The sequence below is a fragment of the Zalophus californianus genome, chromosome 4, assembly GCF_009762305.2.
Source record: "Zalophus californianus isolate mZalCal1 chromosome 4, mZalCal1.pri.v2, whole genome shotgun sequence".
Taxonomy (NCBI): domain Eukaryota; kingdom Metazoa; phylum Chordata; class Mammalia; order Carnivora; family Otariidae; genus Zalophus; species Zalophus californianus.
The window spans coordinates 116229710-116248871 of NC_045598.1; the positions used below are offsets into that span (position 1 = coordinate 116229710).

Below are 19162 nucleotides of genomic sequence, written 5' to 3' on the forward strand. Positions count from 1 at the left end.
TGCTAGTAACCAAAAGATATCTACTGCATTTTATAAGTTAAAACTGTAACTCTTCCATGACTGATCTGTAGCCTCTTTAAAAGGTCTGGGAGAGAAGGGCCAGTGTATGTTTGAAAACAACTTCTTTTATTCCCTCCTACGGTGGGAGATAGCCATTAACAGATTTGAAGTAGAATAGAAATACTTTGGTGGCTAAGTGGAGGCCAGATTTGAGGCTGTGCAGAAAAATTAGAGAGTGACCAGTTAGAAGCCTCTTGTAGTATGTCAAACAGAAGATGATGAGGACCTAAAATACTTCAGTGGGAATATTGATAGAGAAGAGAGAATGGATTTGAAGAATTTCTAGGAGATAAAATTGGCAGGGTTTCATCATTTATTGATAAAGGAGTATTAAAGGAAAAGGTTATTCTTAGGTTTCTGGTTTGGGTGATTAGGTCCCTGATGGGGGTCACTGACTAAGGTAGGAAATACAGAAAATTTAGGAGGAGTAGATTTGGAAGCTAAGAATATGTGGAAAATTGGGGTGCCTGGGTGGCTCAGTCATTAAGCGTCTGCCTTCAGCTCAGGTCATGATCCCAGGGTCCTGGGATTGAGCACCGCATCGGGCTCCCTGCTCAGCTGGGAGCATGCTTCTCCCTCTCCCACTTCCCCTGCTTGTGTTTCCTCTCTGGCTGTCTCTCTCTCTGTCAAATAAATAAATAAAATCTTAAAAAAAGAATATGTGGAAAATTAGGAGCTCTAGTTTGTATATATTGAGTTTGAAGTGCGTGTGAGTTATCCAGTTGTTTATGTTTAACAGTAAATCATACATATGAGCTGATGTTGAGGGAGAGATGAGTGGTTGAGATGTTGATTTGGGACTTATCACTTTATGGATTAATAAAAGAAACTTCTCAGGGGGCCAGGGAAGAGTGGGAAGGCTAATCACCTGAGCAGAGAACCCTATGCATGAAGAGGACAACTGAGAATGAAGTAGGAAACTGAGAAGGAAGTTAGTGAGGTGGGAGATTGTGAAGTTTCAAACAATGCCCGCAGGTTCAAATGGAGTAGAAAGGCAAAATGAAATGAGGACTGAAGATGCTTCTGTTGGATTTTGGCAATTAGAGTTTGTTTTGATGATATTAGTGTGATCAGATCCAGTGGATGTTAGAATTAGCCAGGAGCTTTAAGATTTTAAAGATTTACCCCTTGTTTTTATTTTTTTTATCTTTAAAGATTTTATTTATTTATTTGCCCAGTGGGGAGAGAGCACTAGCAGGGGGAGCAGCAGGCAGAGGGAGAAGCAGGCTCCCCGCTGAGCAAGGACTCTATCCCAGGACCCTGGGATCATAACCTGAGCTGAAGGCAGATGCTTAACTGACAGAGCCACCACCCAGCCATCCCTACCCCTTGTTTTTTTTTTTTTTTAATATTTTCGTTTTTTTATGTTACTTTATTTTTTTAAAATTTTATTTTATTTAAATTCAATTAATTAACATGTAGTATATTATTAGTTTCAGAGAGTTCAGTGATTCATCAGTTGCATATAACACCCAGTGCTCATTACATCACGTGCCCTCCCTAATGCCTATCACCCAGTTACCCCATTCTCTCACCCACCTCCCCTCCAGCAACCTACCCCTTGTTTTTAAAGATAATAATGTTTTAGAGATAAGAAGATTGAGAATTTATATGTAGGTTACAACTGAAAAATATTTCCTGCACATAGTAGGTGCTTAATAACCAGTGGTTGAATGAGTGATTGAACTCTATTGCTAGAGCCAGAACTAGAATCATACATCTAGATTTAGATGTGAAGTTAGATTTTTTGAGACATTCTTGTTTTTTGTTAGGCCTGTATTGCTGATCTTCCCTCTTAGAACCACATTTGCTGAAAACCCAAAATTTTGATAGGTAGTATTTCTGCTTTCATTTGTCTCTAGTTATTATTTTTTTAAATTTCTTCTTTGATTTCTTTGATTAAACATTGGTTAATACATTGCTTCAGTAGCATGTTGTTTAATCATCAGATGTTTGTGGATTTTCCAGTTATCTTCTTGTAATTGATTTCTTAGTTTTATATTATCATAGAGAAGATGCTTGATATGATTTTAATCTTCTTGAATTTATTGAGACTTGTGGCCTAACATGTAATCTGTCCTAGGTAATGTTTTGTGTATACTTGAGAAGACCGTGTATTCTGTTGATCTTGAATATAATGTTCTGTATATGTCTATTATGTCCATCTGTTTTAATGTATTGTTTAAGGCCAGTGTTTCCTTATTGATTTTTTTATGTAGATTTAGATTTTTTATTTAGATTAGATTTATTTAGATCTATCCATTGATATAAGTCAGGTGTTAAATTCCTTACTATTATTGTAGTCTTTCAGTTTCTCCCTTTAGATCTTTTAATATTAGCCTTATATATATTTTTATATATTGGTGCTCCAGTGAGTCCAATGTATTGCCTATATTTTGTGCTTTCTTCAAAATAAAACACACAATATGTATTCCTTTATATCTGGCTTGTTTGACTTATCATTTTTTGAGAATCACCTATTTGTAAAAGGAAAAATGGTCTTTATTTCTTATTGTTACAAGAGTGGATTCCTGAAAATTTGTTGTTTGTGAGTACTAAGGGAAGGATTATTGGTACTGGAAAGAGTACTGGGTTAAGATCTGAGGTCCTGGGTTCAATTTCCATTCTGTGACTAGGCAGGGATCTTGGGAAAGTACCTTACCTCTCTGAATCTTGATTTCCTTATTTGCAAAATAAGGATAGTGTGTGTGTGTGTGTGTGTGTGTGTGTGTGTGTGTGTGTGTGTGTGTGTGTGTGAGTGTGTAGTACCTATTGCATAGGCTATGGGGATCTAATTAACTTATTTAAAGAATATTTCTTGAGCAGTTACTATGTTGTAGGCACTGCTCTAAGTGCAGTTCTATAGCTATATACAGAGTAGACAAAAATTCATGATTTCAAGAAGCATAAATTATAAGATAAAAAGATATGTGAAAGTATATTGAAAACAATGAAATATATGATGACATAATCATCATACAAACTAGTCACTAATGCTCAAATCATATGTATGTATAATGCATTATTATATTATAATGTGTTATTTTACCTCAAGTCCCTGAGATTTAGAGAATGGAAATGGTTTTTTATACCAGGATAATTTATCATCGTGGAATCAGTTCCATCAGGTGTTATTTTTTGGGCTTGTCTCAGGTGCTTACCAATTAGCATGGAAAGGCATTAGGGATTTTCCATGGAAACTCCAGTAAATTGCCAAGCAACTTATAGATAATCAAAGGTTATTGGCATTCTACCTTTTGACTAATTCAAAACATTTAACTGAGAGATATAAAATATATTATTAGGAGATTTCAATGTATAATTGAATAAGAAAAAGCACTTTAAAAGCATGAATTATTTGCTAATACCTAAGATGTTTTCCAGGTCTCTTTGATGTTATTTTCAACAAAGGAAATATATGCATTTTCCAAAGTCATGAAATGAGACATCTTTCTCTTGCTGTTGACAACAGCAATGTCACTGGAATGGTATGTAGTAATTTTCCTTTTTGTCACATAACAATAGTATTGTATCCACATATAATATATTTTTATAAGATCAAATTGTATTTCCTTTGGCTTTTACTTTCACCATTTTTATTATTCTGTTTTGTCTCACTAAGTTTTGAGATTCTGATGCATAAATGGTCCCAAATTTCAGCAACTAAAATTTAGACAAGAAAAAGTAGACCACTTTTCTGATAACATTCAAAATACTAAATAAGCGTCCAAAAGGAGATGATCTGATTTCTCAAAGTCCCCTTCAGGGAGCATATTATTAGGGAAAAAATAATAATAATTTCACCTAAGTATACTTTATATTGCTTGGTTTAGGTTTGAAAAGTAGCTTTTAATATATAAAGCTCTTTTAAAAAATATATGCATGCTTTTTATTTTGAAAAATGAGACAGCATAGAATAACTGTCATACACTGTTCCAAATGTTTAATATGTGTTATAACGTTTAGTCTTTATATCTACCCTCTGAGAGAATCCATCATTGAGAATCCATTATTATCCCTATTTAACAAAAGAAGAACATGACAGGTAGATGGATTGTGTTGCCCAAGGTCACATAGGTAGTAAATGTGAAAGCAGGAATTGAACACAGGCATTCTGATTCTAGCACTCATGCTACAGCTTCCTCATATAATGTTATATAATATTAAATGATTATTTTTAAGATTTTATTTATTTATTTTAGAGAGAAAGCATGAGTGGAGGGAGGAGTAGAGAGAGAGAGAGGGACAAGCAGACTCTACACTGAATGCGGAGCCCCTTGCAGGGCTTTATCCCCCAACCCTGAGATCACAACCTGAACCGAAACCGAGTTGGCCGCTCAACCAGCTGAGACACCTAGGTGCCCAAATATTACATGATTTTTGACTCATAGCATGTTACTTAACATAAGGGAAAATAATAATTATTGAAAAAAAGCTTATGCAATTTGTAGGCCTGAAATTCAGGCTAACTGATAATCAGTCAGATTTTCTTCATGAAGTCTTTTCTCCTCTGCTGTGCTATACTTTTCAGCATATTCTGCTCAGTTAGTACAGGTCCTAGTCTTAGTAAGTGCTTATAAATATGAATGTAGTAGATATGGAATCTACTCAATTAAGTCAAGGGGTTGAGAAACGTCCCATTACTTTATTTTTCTAAAATCAAATTAAATCTACTTCCAAGCCCCTATCCTACTAGGTTGGTGAGAGTGTGTGCATGTGCTTTTCTCTTTTGCACTCCCCAAGGTAATGAGGGGAAATGGGGGTAAAATCTCAAATAGTACCTTGAATCAGGAATGTTTCCTTGTAGCATAACCTCCTTGATTTGTTTAGTTTTTTGGAAGTAAAACCTAGTAATGCATGTCTTTTAATTTCAGCTTTTAGTCCAAAATAGTCTTGGGTTAGGAGGATACAAATGAAGAAATGAAAAATAAACAATAAAATACATATTAATAACTCATTAAAATATCCTGCCACTGAAGTTTTTTTGTTGTTACCCAATACTCTACCATGGGTTCTGAGAAATCAAGAGAAGGAAGTTCTTGGAACAAAACACTGAAAATCAGGCTGGAGAATCAAAACAATTAAATTACAAAAGCATGTGATAGATAATACAAGGATTCTATAGAGTGGAGTAGACCTGTACATACATATAATGTCCAAACATTTTAAATTTAATTATTTTCTATTGCTAATCCAGAGGTTTTTATTTGTTTGTTTGTTTGTTTTGTTTTCCTTTTAGGCTAGTGGTGGAGCCTGCACTGAGCTGCGGGTTCTTTATCAGCCCAACCGCTGTGCACTTCTTGAGTCAGCACTGGTTCCTGGTCAAATAGTTACTTTTGATCATCTTGGCAAAACAGCTGATGAATCATCAGCAGGCTATGCAGACCTTTCAAAAGAATTTGTGGTTTTTGTCAAGGTAAAATGGTGGAAAGTCATTAAAGTGTATATTGTTAAAATACCTACTTTCTTTTGCTCTATTGAGGAAAACTCGAATCATTAAAGAGTAATCAGATCTCTTCCCGCTAGGTGGCATTGATGCCTATTGCCATTCTATTTACCCAAACTTTGAAAAGCAATAAGGATCTTAGCTTTAGCAGCACTGAAACTGGTAGGAGTAACATCCTATATTCAATTGAATTTGGAGGTTAAAACTATAAATGGTATAAATGTGGGAATTCTAAATAAAAATTTAGAGACTCTTACATTGGGAGTCAAATGTATATATTTAACTTTTCTAACAATTAGAATATTTACAGTCTTTGAGTGTTGTATGTGTGTGATCATTTTATGCTTCTTTCTTTATACTATGTGTTTATGAATTTATCTTTAAAATATTATTGTTATAATAATATAATAAATATAATTTATGAGATTGCCTGTTTTGTGCCAAGCACTTTACCGAGAACTTTACCACATTCAAAACTATATTTAATCATCCTAAAAGTACGGACAGATATTATCTGTATTTTAAACATGAAGAAAAGATTTTCAGAGAAGTTAAAAATCTGACTAGCAGAGCATAACTAGTAAATGGTAGATCATGATTAAAATCAAAGTCAGTTTGTCTTCAAAACTTTTTATGCTTACCGTATAATAAACACTTCATTACATTATTTTTTCCCAAAATAACATGATCTTTTGAAATTCTATTTCATGTTATGTTAATCACCATACATTACATCATTAGTTTTTGATGTAGTGTTCCATGATTCAATGTTTGCATATAACACCCAGTGCTCCATTCAGTACGTGCCCTCTTTAATACCCATCACCAGGCCAACCCATCCCCCCACCCCCCTCCCCTATAAACCTTCAAGAATTTTTTACATCTTCTTCTTAAGTTATTGATTGCCTAGGATTTACTTAAATATACTTTAGTTATAGTTGATAACTCTTTTCATTCATTCATTCCCACTTATATACATTGGACTAATATCCATATCGTGCATCCCATAATTCAGGTACACTTGTAGTACACTGTTTTTATTCTGCTTTATATTACTATTATGATTATTTGTTTATATTGATTGTAAAGTTCTTAAGATAAGTGTTTGTGTTTTGTATACTTTTTAAATCTCTATAGCATCTGATGGTGACTCTTACACTCAATAAATAATGGTTGATGTAAATTATAATGAATCAGCCAGAGAACCTCCTTTTATTTTTAGTTTTGCATAGCAGTTAAATTATTTACTGCCTTATTTTGCTTACCTTTAGCCAACAAGTTTCTGATAAGATTTTGATCACTACAGCTTCTGTAAGAGAATGAACTCTACTCCCATCTTCTTTTAGCAAAACATGAGCTTGTTATTTACTGCCTTCTGTTCTGTTTGTTGTTCTGAAGGGTGTGTTCCTCAACAGTGCTGTGGTTCTACTTGCTACAAGCCTGTGCCAAGCCCTGTGTCTCCAGCCTGATGGGAGCTGCACTGGAGTGGGAAGTCAGTCTGAAAAATCCTACTGGAAAGTGCATAAAATCAGCTCTGGCATTTGCATGTTCGAAAGTGTGAAAAACGCACAGATGTATCTGAGGATTAGGGATGGCCAGTGTGATGGAACAGTAAGCATCTGCTTGTATTTTTCTCAGCAAATGTTTAAGACATTTGCCAATGATAGATATGAGAATGGCACTTTCTGAGTGGTTTTTTTTTTTTAGTTTTAACCTATAAACATTTTGGAAATTGGATGTTATATATGATGGTCTCCCTTGACTTATTAAAAAGTGAGGAGGGCAGCCACATGCTTGGTATGATTAGAGAAGGATTCTAACACTTTAGACATTGCTTCTGGAATGTAATGTGCACACAAATCATCTGGGAATTTTATTATAAAGCAGATTCTAATTCAGATAGATGGTGGTGGGACCTGTGTATCTGCATTTCTAATAAGCTCTCAGCTGTTGTTAATGATGTTGGTCTGCAAACCACACTTTGAGAACCAAGGCTCTAGAAAGTCCCAGCTCAACAATATTTCCTTACTGCTTCTTTTGGTTGCCTGAATTTCCACCAATGGAAACCTATATTTTGAGTAAGGAAGTAATTTTAAATTCTAAATATTGGGGGTTCTTTAACATCTTGACTTAAGATGGGATATGGAAGGCAACTAACATAACACATTTTATATATCATAATTCTTCTATGGGTTGAAGGGCATATAAGATTACACATTTAACTTGACTGTTAATCCTCTGTTCCTCTATTCTTGTTTGAAACAATTTAGTTCAAACTGTATCTTCTAGATTAAACTCAGGGCTGCCTCCCCTGCCCGTTTCCTTACCAGTATGACATCTAGTTATATGGGAAAGTTTGCCTGAGCTTCTGGGGGTGAGGAGGGGGAAGGTTTAGACTATTCATCATTCTTTGGGTCCTTGCCTTTGCTGCAGACTGGCAAGCCTGTGTCTGGTGAGCTGCACTGATGTTCAGAGTGCAAAAGAGAAAAGCACATGCACACACACATAATTAGCATCTTTGATTCACAAGAGCATTGTGAATTGGGATATAGCCCATTAAGAATCCATGCTTAACAGACATCATGCTTATGGTCTTTAAACTGATAAGTGAACTAATTAAGATTAAAAACAGGTAACATTACTACTATGGTCAGACTAGCTGAGAGTACGATTTCATCTAATGCTCCGTCATCCTATAGGAGGAGCATCAGGAGGTAGCTTTCCCTTCATATCACCAGCATCCACAAAGTATTTGAGCCTTTCTCTTCTGGGATTCACGCGAGTGTTCAGAACCATGAGACAGATAGTATATCGCTGCATGACACACGTTTTGGGGTATGTGTGTCTTGAAGTTGCTAGGGAGAGTTTGTGGCTAAATAAATGTCACTCCAAAGTAGAAGATGAGCCAACATTGGAAATTTGTATCTTCTCTAGATATCAACCAAGAGGATAGCTCATTGTTCAGTCACCTTTGGTTTAGCTGCCTCTTACTCAAGTTGGATGGTGATTTTCATGGTTTTTCTATTCTCTCTTTCCAGTCTGTGTGAGCCCCGTCTCTTCCATCTCTTTCACAGTGTGCTGCTTATCTTGTCCCTCCATTTCCTCTGCAAGTGTATAGCAGAATCTTGAATCTTGCTGCCTTACACTAAGTACTCATGCTTTTTACTTCTATTTCTTTTTGTTTGTGCTATGAGTGATTCATCTCTATCTGATTAGGCTGAGGGAATTGGAGAAGTTCTTGGTATTCAATAGAAAGAATTTTGTGAACACAGGAAGATGGGTGGAAACTTACAGATTAATATGTAGAACTATTATTCTTTTTTTTATAGTTGGATGATTTTTTTCTTTTTTTAATTTTTTTAGTGTTATGTTAATCACCATACATTACATCATTAATTTTTGATGTAGTGTTCCATGATTCATTGTTTGTGTATAACACCCAGTGCTCCACGCAGAACGTGCCCTCTTTAATACGCATCACCAGGCTAACCCATCCCCCCAACCCTCTCCCCTCTAGAACCCTCAGTTTGTTTTTCAGAGTCCATCATCTCTCATGGTTCATCTCCCTCTCTGATTTACCCCACTTCATTCTTCCCCTCCTACTATCTTCTTTTTTTTTTCTTAACATATATTGCATTATTTGTTTCAGAGGTACAGATCTGTGATTCATCAGTCTTGCACAATTCACAGCACTCACCATAGCACATACCCTCCCCAATGTCTATCACCCAGCCACCCCATCCCTCCCACCCCACCCCCACTCCAGCAACCCTCAGTTTGTTTCCTGAGATTAAGAATTCCTCATATCAGTGAGGTCATATGATACATGTCTTTCTCTGATTGACTTATTTCACTCAGCATAACACCCTCCAGTTCCATCCACGTCGTTGCAAATGGCAAGATCTCATTCCATTTGATGGTTGCATAGTATTCCATCGTGTATATATACCACATCTTTATCCATTCATCTGTCGATGGACATCTTGGCTCTTTCCACAGTTTGGCTATTGTGGACATTGCTGCTATAAACATTGGGGTGCACGTACCCCTTCGGATCCCTACATTTGTATCTTTGGGGTAAATACCCAGTAGTGCGATTGCTGGGTCGTATGGTAGCTCTATTTTCAACTGTTTGAGGAACCTCCATACTGTTTTCCAGAGTGCTTGCACCAGCTTGCATTCCCACCAACAGTGTAGGAGGGTTCCCCTTTCTCCACATCCCCGCCAACATCTGTCATTTCCTGACTTGTTAATTTTAGCCATTCTGACGGGTGTGAGGTGGTATCTCATTGAGGTTTTGATTTGGATTTCCCTGATGCCAAGTGATGTTGAGTACTTTTTCATGTGTTTTCATGTGTCTGTTGGCCATTTGGATGTCTTCTTTGGAAAAATGTCTGTTCATGTCTTCTGCCCATTTCTTGATTGGATTATTTGTTCTTTGGGTGTTGAGTTTGATAAGTTCTTTATAGATTTTGGATACTAGCCCTTTATCTGATATGTCATTTGCAAATATTTAGAACTATTATTCTGTCACAGAGAAACTATTGTCATGCCCATTCTTCAGATGAAGAAGCTAAATGTGAGCCTGGTTACATAACTTTCCCAGACCCCACCAACCAGTATCAGAGCCACGTGTCAGTCTAGGTCGGTCTGCCTCCTAACCCCTGTTTTGGAGGATTCATGATACCCAGATGGAAAAGCTGGGTTGACCCCCATGAGGAGACCGGAGTCCTTATACCCAGAGGGGAGATCATTCACAACACAAAAACAATTTTCTTCTTCAGCAATTTTCCTGGAACCCATCTTGTTGAGAGCTTGTTAGATGAGTGATTGAGTCTGAAATTGTGTCTTCTTAGCCTGTACTATGCATCAACAGTAGGAACCTCCTTTCCTTTCCCTCCCTGATGGACTTCTTGGGATGAAAATCTAAGTTCAGGGGTGCTTGGGTGGCTCAGTTGTTAAGCGTCTGCCTTTGGCTCGGGTCATGATCCCGGGGTCCTGGGATCGAGCCCCACATCGGGCTCCCTGCTTGGTGGGAATCCTGCTTCTCCCTCCCCCACTCCCCCTGCTTGTGTTCCCTCTCTGGCTGTGTCTCTCTCTGTCAAATAAATAAATAAAATCTTAAAAAAAAAAATCTAAGTTCAGAATTTCCTGTGTACTTTGGAACTGATGCAGCCAATCATGTATTCAAGTTTCAAACCTAGTATCACTTCTTCTTAAAGATGTTTCATAACTTGAAAAAAAAAACAGAGGCATTTGTTCTATTTGCTTTAAGATGGAGAGAGACAAAATGTGGAACCCAGCGGGATCTATTGACAAAGGTGAAGGAACATAAATGGTTTGATTACATGGAATTTGATATTTAAAACATTAAAAAAAAATTCAGGCCATTTTAGAGCATAACACAGAGATTCTCTAGGCCTTTTTGGCATGCCACATCTTGATTGCATGTCATTTAACCAGAAGGTTAAGGACATTCCTTTTAGATCATGCCCCTGTGAGGCAACACACAAGTATGAAGCAGGAAGTGAATGGAAAAGAGACTAGTAAGAGGGAGGAGGTCTGAAAGGAAGAACAAGGAGCAAAGGAGCCTTGGGGTCCATGATGGGGATGAGGCATTGCTGTCCATGTTATTGGGGTGCCATTTCTTCTGCTCGGATCCATTCCTCCTCCCCCCACCCCAGCAGTGGGTCATGACCTCCAGAGGCTGTCTCATGCTAGAATAGCCAGAGAATCAGGAGGAACTAGGGACTCAAACCACAGCTATTTACCATCTAAAATGGAAATATTTCAGTGTTTAAAAAATGGCCATGGCTCTACCAATGTGTACCAGTTCAATATCAAATAACCCCCCTCCCCTGCAACACACAAAGGGTGAGGTGTGTATATTCTTTGAAGGCTGCAGAGGAAATCTTGTAACTGTTTTTTTTTTTTCTTTAAAAATTTGGTAAAAATCGGGGCACCTGAGTGGCTCAGTCAGTTAAGCGTCTTGTGTGATTCTTGATTTCAGCTCAGGTCATGATTTCAGGGTTGTCAGATCGGGCCCCACATCAGGCTCTGCACTGGGCGTGGAGCCTGCTAAAGATTCTCTCCTTCTGCCCTCCCCTGTTAAAAAAAAAACTGGTAAAAATATCCAGTTAAGGTAAGATTTTGCAGGTCTTCCTAGCCTATGACATACTTATAGATCTGTTACATTTGTTCACTTGCCTCCTAAAATCAAAGCTCAAACATTTTGTAGAGTTCTTTAGCTTCCTAGTATTTCTGTTAGAAATTCCAAGCTTGTTCTTGGAAAAATTAATCCCCCATTGGAAAAGTTATTGTTAAAAGACTTGAAATTTTAAAGAGCCTTTCCATGAAGCCAGGGGCTCCTGAATCCTGTGTAAATCCTATACAAATGTGCAGTATTCTTGCCAAAGGTGAATTTCCTGATAATTGTAACAAGATCAGCAAAGAAAGCATAGAGAGAAGGACTAATATTTTTGATTATCTCTTGTGTAGCAAAGGCTGGACTAGCCCTCTTATATTTGTAATGACATCTCTTAACCCTTAAGCTCATACAGCAAAACAAATAATAAGGTAAGAAAACAACAATAGCATGTCTTACCCCAAACTGTTCCGTGTAAATGAACTAATCAATCACTCCTTTTATGTAGTTACTAAAAGATTGGCCAGGTTGAAGAGTTTCTATTCTAGATTTAATACTTTTATCCATTAGGTACAGTTCAGATCAGTCCTATTCTAGCTTTTCTTTGGGATTGGCCCCTTGGCTGTGGTCTCCCCCAAACACTGTCAGGGGACATTGAGGTCAGATAGGGCTCCTCCTGTGGAGCCCATGTATCCACTTGTTTTGTGTATACCAGACCCATGTAATTAACTGAGGGTTGGAGTACTCTGAGGCTATCACTTAATGGTATTTACCACTTAAACAACATTGACGTTTAACCTTTACTTTGGTAATTTGTAGGGAAGAGCCTTCACAGAACTTCATTATTTGTATTTTGCTTCTGCTATTTCCATTGTAGTGTTTTCTTTAAAATTTGTTTAGTGACTCATTGATGTGGTTGTCTGACTTAGATTTTTTGCTCTTTAGATACTGTGTTAATGCATAAAAATTAGGCATATTTTTTTTTCATTTTCACTGTATCTGACCAGAAATCATTAGGCTGGAACGACATTACTCTTGAAAACAGAATGGTAATAATTATCTTAGCTTTTCTCCTTTATTTAGCCTCCTTTATTTAGTTAGCCTCTCCATATATTTAGAGGCTATGGTAAGGCATGTTTACAATTTCCAAAAGGATTTAAGATGCATTCAAAGGTAAATGGTAATGCATGCTTATATTATTATACCTTAAAAACCTCATAGTGCCTCAGTCAGCTACTCAACAAATGTTCATTGTATAGATTGAATTGAATAAAAGCATTAATGATTCCAATGTATCTGCCACTGTATATTTAAAAACATTTCTTATAGGCAAACATACCTATGTTTAAATCAAGTGATTCTGATCCTATAACAAATGTCTCTGTTACCATGAAATTATTATGCTGTAGGAGTAAATCACTTTAATAGATTTTGATGTAGTAAAGATTCAAGTTAGCAACAAACATGCAGTTCACTAGGGACAATTGTGAAATTGTTAATTTAAAGAAGAAAAACAAGCCTCAAAACATGGGTGGAACTCATCACTAAGAATCAATGTAAAGGAAAAAGAGATGTAAGAATTGTTGGAAAAACAAGCTAAAAAGTGATCAGGGTACCAAAGAAAGATATTCACACATTGACATACCCCACACTAGCAGGATCCTTGTTCATAGGTAAGAGTTTAGTTTGCAGAAACTAGGAAAGATACTCTCATTACAAATTTATTTAATTTTCCTCTTTCCTACACATGTACATAACTAAAAAGTTCAAGGTAATTCAGATTTTTAAGAAGTTGTATAGATGGGCTTGGTACACAAGGCTAGACCAGTGGGCTGAAAAGTATAAAATTCAGTAAAAGACTTACTTAGATTTAAGTAAATAATGATAAATCATGCTTTTAGTGAGCCTATGCCCCTGGACTGTGAACTTCACAAGTACCTGAGATCATGACCTAAGCCCCAGGCAGACGCTTGACCAACTGAGCCACCCACGTGCCCCTGGTATTTGTTCTTGATATGTAGGAAGACACACACAGTACAACATGACCCTTTTACATCAAGAACCCACATATTTTCTTTTATTTCTCATCTCCATTTCATTTGGGTTAGGGATAAAAAGGAGATTTTTATTTTTTTTTAGTTTTTAAAGTTTTAATTTTCATTCCAGTTAGTTAACATAGTTATATTAGTTGTAGGTGTACAATATAGTGATTCAATAATTCCATGCATCACCTGGTGCTATTCATGAAAAGTGCATTACTTAATCCCCATCACCTATTTAATCCATCCCCCCACCGACCACCCCTCTGGTAACCCTGTCTATTCTTTCTAATTAAGAGTCTAAAACAGATGTTTAAATGAAAGAAAAAAAGAGGGAATAAAGGAATATCTAAAGGTTTATTGTTTTGAAATTGTTATATTAAATTTTGTTTTCATTCTTTTCAGTAATTGTATTTAATGGAGAGTTAAAAAAGGGATATTACTCCTCAGGTGTTTGCAGTTTATTGGAGGGAACAAATATGTACAATCAGTGATCCAGATTATAATCACAAAATAGTCATCCAATTCAAGTTATAGTTTATATGACAGCTCAGGAGAGGCAGATTGATTTGAGCAGGGTAGGTGAGTCAGGAGAAATTTCTTTTATAGGAGAGGAAAAATATCTTTTTCCAAAACCTTTCTAAGTTCTCAATTGGGACCCCTATAACAAAGGACAGACCAATGAGAAAAGCATACATATTTATTTAATATAAGTTGTACATGGCGCAGGATCTTTTTTAAGGAAATGAAGACTGGAAGTACTCCAGGATGTTAAACAGATGTTTCAATGCTAGTTTTGATGAAGATTGGAGAGTTGTAGAAAAATGAGATAAGACCAAATAGGGTATGAGCTAAGTGTTATAAATTGGAGGAAATAGCAAGGCCTATTTATTCAAGTTCTCAGCATCCTTCTGTCTTTGGAGATAAGGATGCTCCTTTCCTAGTGGTATAAGGAAGGCACCTCTCACATTAGAATTTTATGACCTGCTTCAGGGGAAGGTCAGAAAAATCCTTCCTGCCCCTGCCATTTTACAGATTCTTTCAGCTTGAAATTTCAGTATTCTAATGTGCCATATTTTGGGGTAGTGTGTCTTGAACCCCATCCCCTGGAATGGTGAATTTACAGGAAATAGTCCCATTTTTCACTATCAAAAAGAGAGTGAAAGACATGAACAAAGTATAAGGTTAGAAATTGGTAAAAAAGAGAATTTTTTGAAGAATTAACAAAGATTTATTGAGTTCCTACTGAAAGGCAGAAAATATATCCATTGCTAATGCTACAGTAGATATAATAAGACATGCCCCTGCCCACAGAGAACTTGCAATCTAGAAGGGGGAAAGAAGAATGTAAACAGATAATAACACCACATTGTGAAAGTGCATTAATGGAAGTTAAGTATCAAGTTCCATGTTGAAAAGGAAAGAGATATGTTTGGGAAAGGGTTTTCAGTTGTATGAGTCATGGGTAGTTGCTTGAGATCTTTAATGTAAAACACCATCCATTTTTAATAGGATATTTATTTTAAGTTTGGGGAGATGGTGGGCTGCTAATAATATTGAAGTTCATAAATTTGGCCTCTATATAAAAGAGGGGCTAGTTTATGGAGAACCTAAAGTCTACAGGAATAACAATGAGAAATATGAAATATTTCTAATATTGAAATACATGAAATAGTTTGATTCAAAAGCCCACAGTTTGCCCTAAAGTACACTAATAGTTCTGGCATGTTCCAGTATGCTTAGTTCAGTTGATTGATTTTTTTTTTCAGCCAAAATAATGCTTTTATATATCTTGGTTTCTGTCCAGTTCTAAGATTAGTTCTTTATAGCTCAATAATAAGTCAGGGTTTCTTTTTTTTTTTCCTTTCTCTTTTCCTTCCTCCTTGGATGGTCCCTGGGTGCAAAGCTTTAGAAAAAAAAGTCATGAAGATGGGCCACTGGACATATATTCTTCTTCAGTCCCACACTACTCTCTCTGCAGTGTGGCTAATTTGGTTTATCCTTGGACATCTCAATATTATATAATTTCAAATGAGGCTCATATTGTAGTCTGAACATTTTGGGCAATATCATGGGGCTTGAGATACTATCTGGTTTGGTCTCAAGATTTCCAACCCTTTACCAACTTGTACCAAGTTCAGCCCTCTTCCAGGTCACTAGTCTTCTCAGTACTTGAACCTGCCATTGGGGTATGAGATAACTTCTGGATCCCCTGATGTCTCCATGTGAGCTGTGGATAAGATAAGCTGTATCAGTGTCTTCTAAGATTCCTCCCTCAGACATTTCTAATTCACCTTCTGGATGGCACCATGTTACTCTGGTACTGAATACTGGATGCTCTAAGGGAAATTTGTAAAATTTCCTGGGATAGTCCCTCCATTCTTGAGATTCTCCCCTAAAGTAAATGAAGATTTTGCTGCCCCTTATTTCTTTGCTATACCAAGAATTAACCCCAAATGGGGTTTGAATAAGGATATCCAGTCTCTCTTTAGCCCATTTTTACCCCAGGTTCCTCTTTCTAGTATCAGATGGGCTTTTTTTTTTTTGTGGGATAAAAATTTCTACTATGTCATACATGGTATTTACCTTTTCAGTAGCTTCATCGTTTAAACTCTATGGTATCCAGTCCTTCAGTCTTGGCTCTAGATATAAAAGTCCAATTTTGGAATTTCTTTTAGCAACTATGTTATCTTTCAATAAAGCTTGGTTTTGCAAACTTCTGATTTCTTATTTGGTATAAATTTCTTAAAATCCTTCTATTTGGAATCTCAAAGTTGAGCAAAGATTTATTTGTTCTGGGCTGGATTCAACTTACCCATGACACAATGAGCACATTGATCCAGTAGGTGGGAGAGTGTTGTAACAATTATCAATGAAAACATATTGGTTTAATAATCCACAAATATCCTTACTTCAGTTAGTGGTTGTAGTGATCCAGGAATGACATGGTATGGGTCTGAAGTTTGGGAAATAACTATGAAACTAAAGTTTGAATGAAATTTGATAGATATTGTTGTGGACTGGGGTTAGTGGGTCTTAATGGCTGATTGAATAATGATGGTGAAAATAAAATTTAAAAAGCCTCAACAAACAAGGGAAAGGGGAATTTTTCTCAATTTAATAAAGAATATCTACAAAAAACTTATAGCTAGTATCGTACATAATGGTGAGAAACTGGATGCTTTTGCCCTAAGGTCAGGAATAAGGCAAGGATAGCCACTCTCACCACTCCTATTTAATATTGTGTTGGAAGTCCTGGCTAATTCAGTAAGACAAGAAAAGGAAACAGCCTGTATACAGATTAGGAAGGAATAAATAAAATAGTCTTTGTTTGCAGATAACATGATTGTTTATGTAAAAAACCCCAAAGAATCAACAAAAAGCTCTAGAACTAATAAGTGATTATAGCAAGCCTGCAGTTTACAAGATTAATATACAAAAGTCAAGGGTCACCTGGGTGGCTCAGATGGTTAAGCGTCTGCCTTCGGCTCAGGTCATGATCTCCAGGTTCTGGGGTCAAACCCCATATAGGGCTCCTTGCTCAGCAAGGAGCCTGCCTCTCCCCCTGCTTGTGCTCTCTCTGTCTCTGTCTCTCTCTCTCAAATGAATAAATAAAATCTTTAAAAAATAAGTCAATTGATTTCTTAAATACTAGCAATGAACAATTAGAATTTGAAATTAAAAACACAGCATCAGTTACATTAGCACCAAAAGAAGAAGAAATGCTTAAGGATAAATCTAACAAAATATATGTAAGATCTATGTGCGGAAAAATATAAAACTCTGATGAAAGACATCAAGGAGATTTTATTTTATTTTATTTTATTTCTTATTTTTTAAAAGATTTTATTTTTTCACTTGTCAGAGAAGGAGAGGGCTCCGCTGAACAAGGAGCCTGATGCAGGACTCGATCCCAGGACCCTGGGATCATGACCTGAGCCGAAGGTAGACCTTAACCAACTGAGCCACCCAGGTGTCCCTTGGAGATTTTAAATTAATGGGCAAATATTCCATATTCATGGATTGGAAGACTGAATGTTGTTTGTCCTTCCCAGCTTGGCCTATAGATTCAGCACAAGCTCAATCAAAATATCAGCAAGCTATTTTATGGGTATCAACAAACTGATTCTAAAGTTTATATGGCAAGGCAAAAGACCCAGAATAGCCAACAAAATACTGAAGAAGAACAAAGTTGGAGGACTGACACTACCCAACTTCAAGATTTACTGTAAAGCTGCAGTTCTCAAGACAGTGTGGTATTGGTTGAAGAATAGACAGATCAATGGAACAGAATATAGAGCTCAGCAATAGACTCACATAAATACAGTCAATTTATCTTTGATAAAGGAACAAAGGCATTTCAATGGAGAAAGTACAGGCTTTTCAATAAATGGTGCTGGAACAATTGGATGTCCATATGAAAAAAATATCTAGACACAGACCTTATACCTTTCACAAAATTGAAACTTCACATGAATGTTTATAGCAGTATTATTCATAATCACCAACTGGAAGCAACCAAGATGTCCTTCAGTAGTTAAATAGATAAACTGTGGTACATCTGTATAATGGCTTTTATTCAGTAATAAAAATAAATGAACTATCCAGCCATGAAAAGACACTGAGAAAACTTATGTACATATTGCTAAGTTTAAGATGCCAGTATGAAAAGGGTACATATTATATGATTCTAATTATATGACATTTTGGAAAATGTAAAGTTATAAAGACAGTAGAATAAGCAGTGGTTGTGAGAGGTTTGAGGGGTGGGTGGAAAAGTTGAATAAGTAAAGCACAGGCAGTCTTTAAGGCAATAAAATTATTGTGAATGCTACTATAATGGTAGATACATTATACATTTGTCAAAACCCATAGAACTGTACAGCACAATGAGTGAGCCTTAATGTGTGCAAATTAAAAAAAATATTTAGGGGTTTGGGAATCCCAGAAAAGAATGAAGACTATGACAAAAAATCTGTGTTAAAAATATGAAACAACCTTTATGAAAGTGATAGGAGGAAAAGGTACTGACCTAAGAATCTTTGGAAATGAGTGTAGTAGATAAGACTAAAAGAAAATGGGAACTGCAGATAAGTTCTGTACTCTAGTTGATAAAATTGTTCCCCATGGGAGTTTGGTTAACAGTTGAATACTACTATAAATGTATATTGGAATGGAACAGTTACATAAATGGATGGCAGATAATGGGAACCAAATTTCTCATTGTTGGAGTGGGAGTTTACAGATAAGCAAGGGGAGGAAGCTAGAAAGATCCATTTGTAATCCATTAGAATTGGAGATATCAGTATGAGCTCATGTTTAACTTAATATAAATGTGAATGACTGCATATAGAAATATTTACAAATATATGCATATACATGAATTAGTATAAACATATATTTTTTTGCTTTGCTAGATGAGAGGGCCTAGAAACAACAACACCCCAGTAGCAACAAGAAGATCTAGTGCTC

General features: G+C 36.3%; 1 protein-coding gene across 1 annotated transcript in view; it reads left to right on the forward strand.

Annotated features, from left to right (window-relative positions):
• Positions 1-19162, forward strand: part of RP1 (RP1 axonemal microtubule associated) — a 364241-nt gene that overhangs the window by 172792 nt on the left and 172287 nt on the right. The window contains 3 exon segments of the mRNA XM_035726960.1: positions 3445-3548; positions 5300-5476; positions 6905-7117. Of these exon segments, the coding sequence (XP_035582853.1) occupies positions 3445-3548; positions 5300-5476; positions 6905-7117 (494 nt within the window).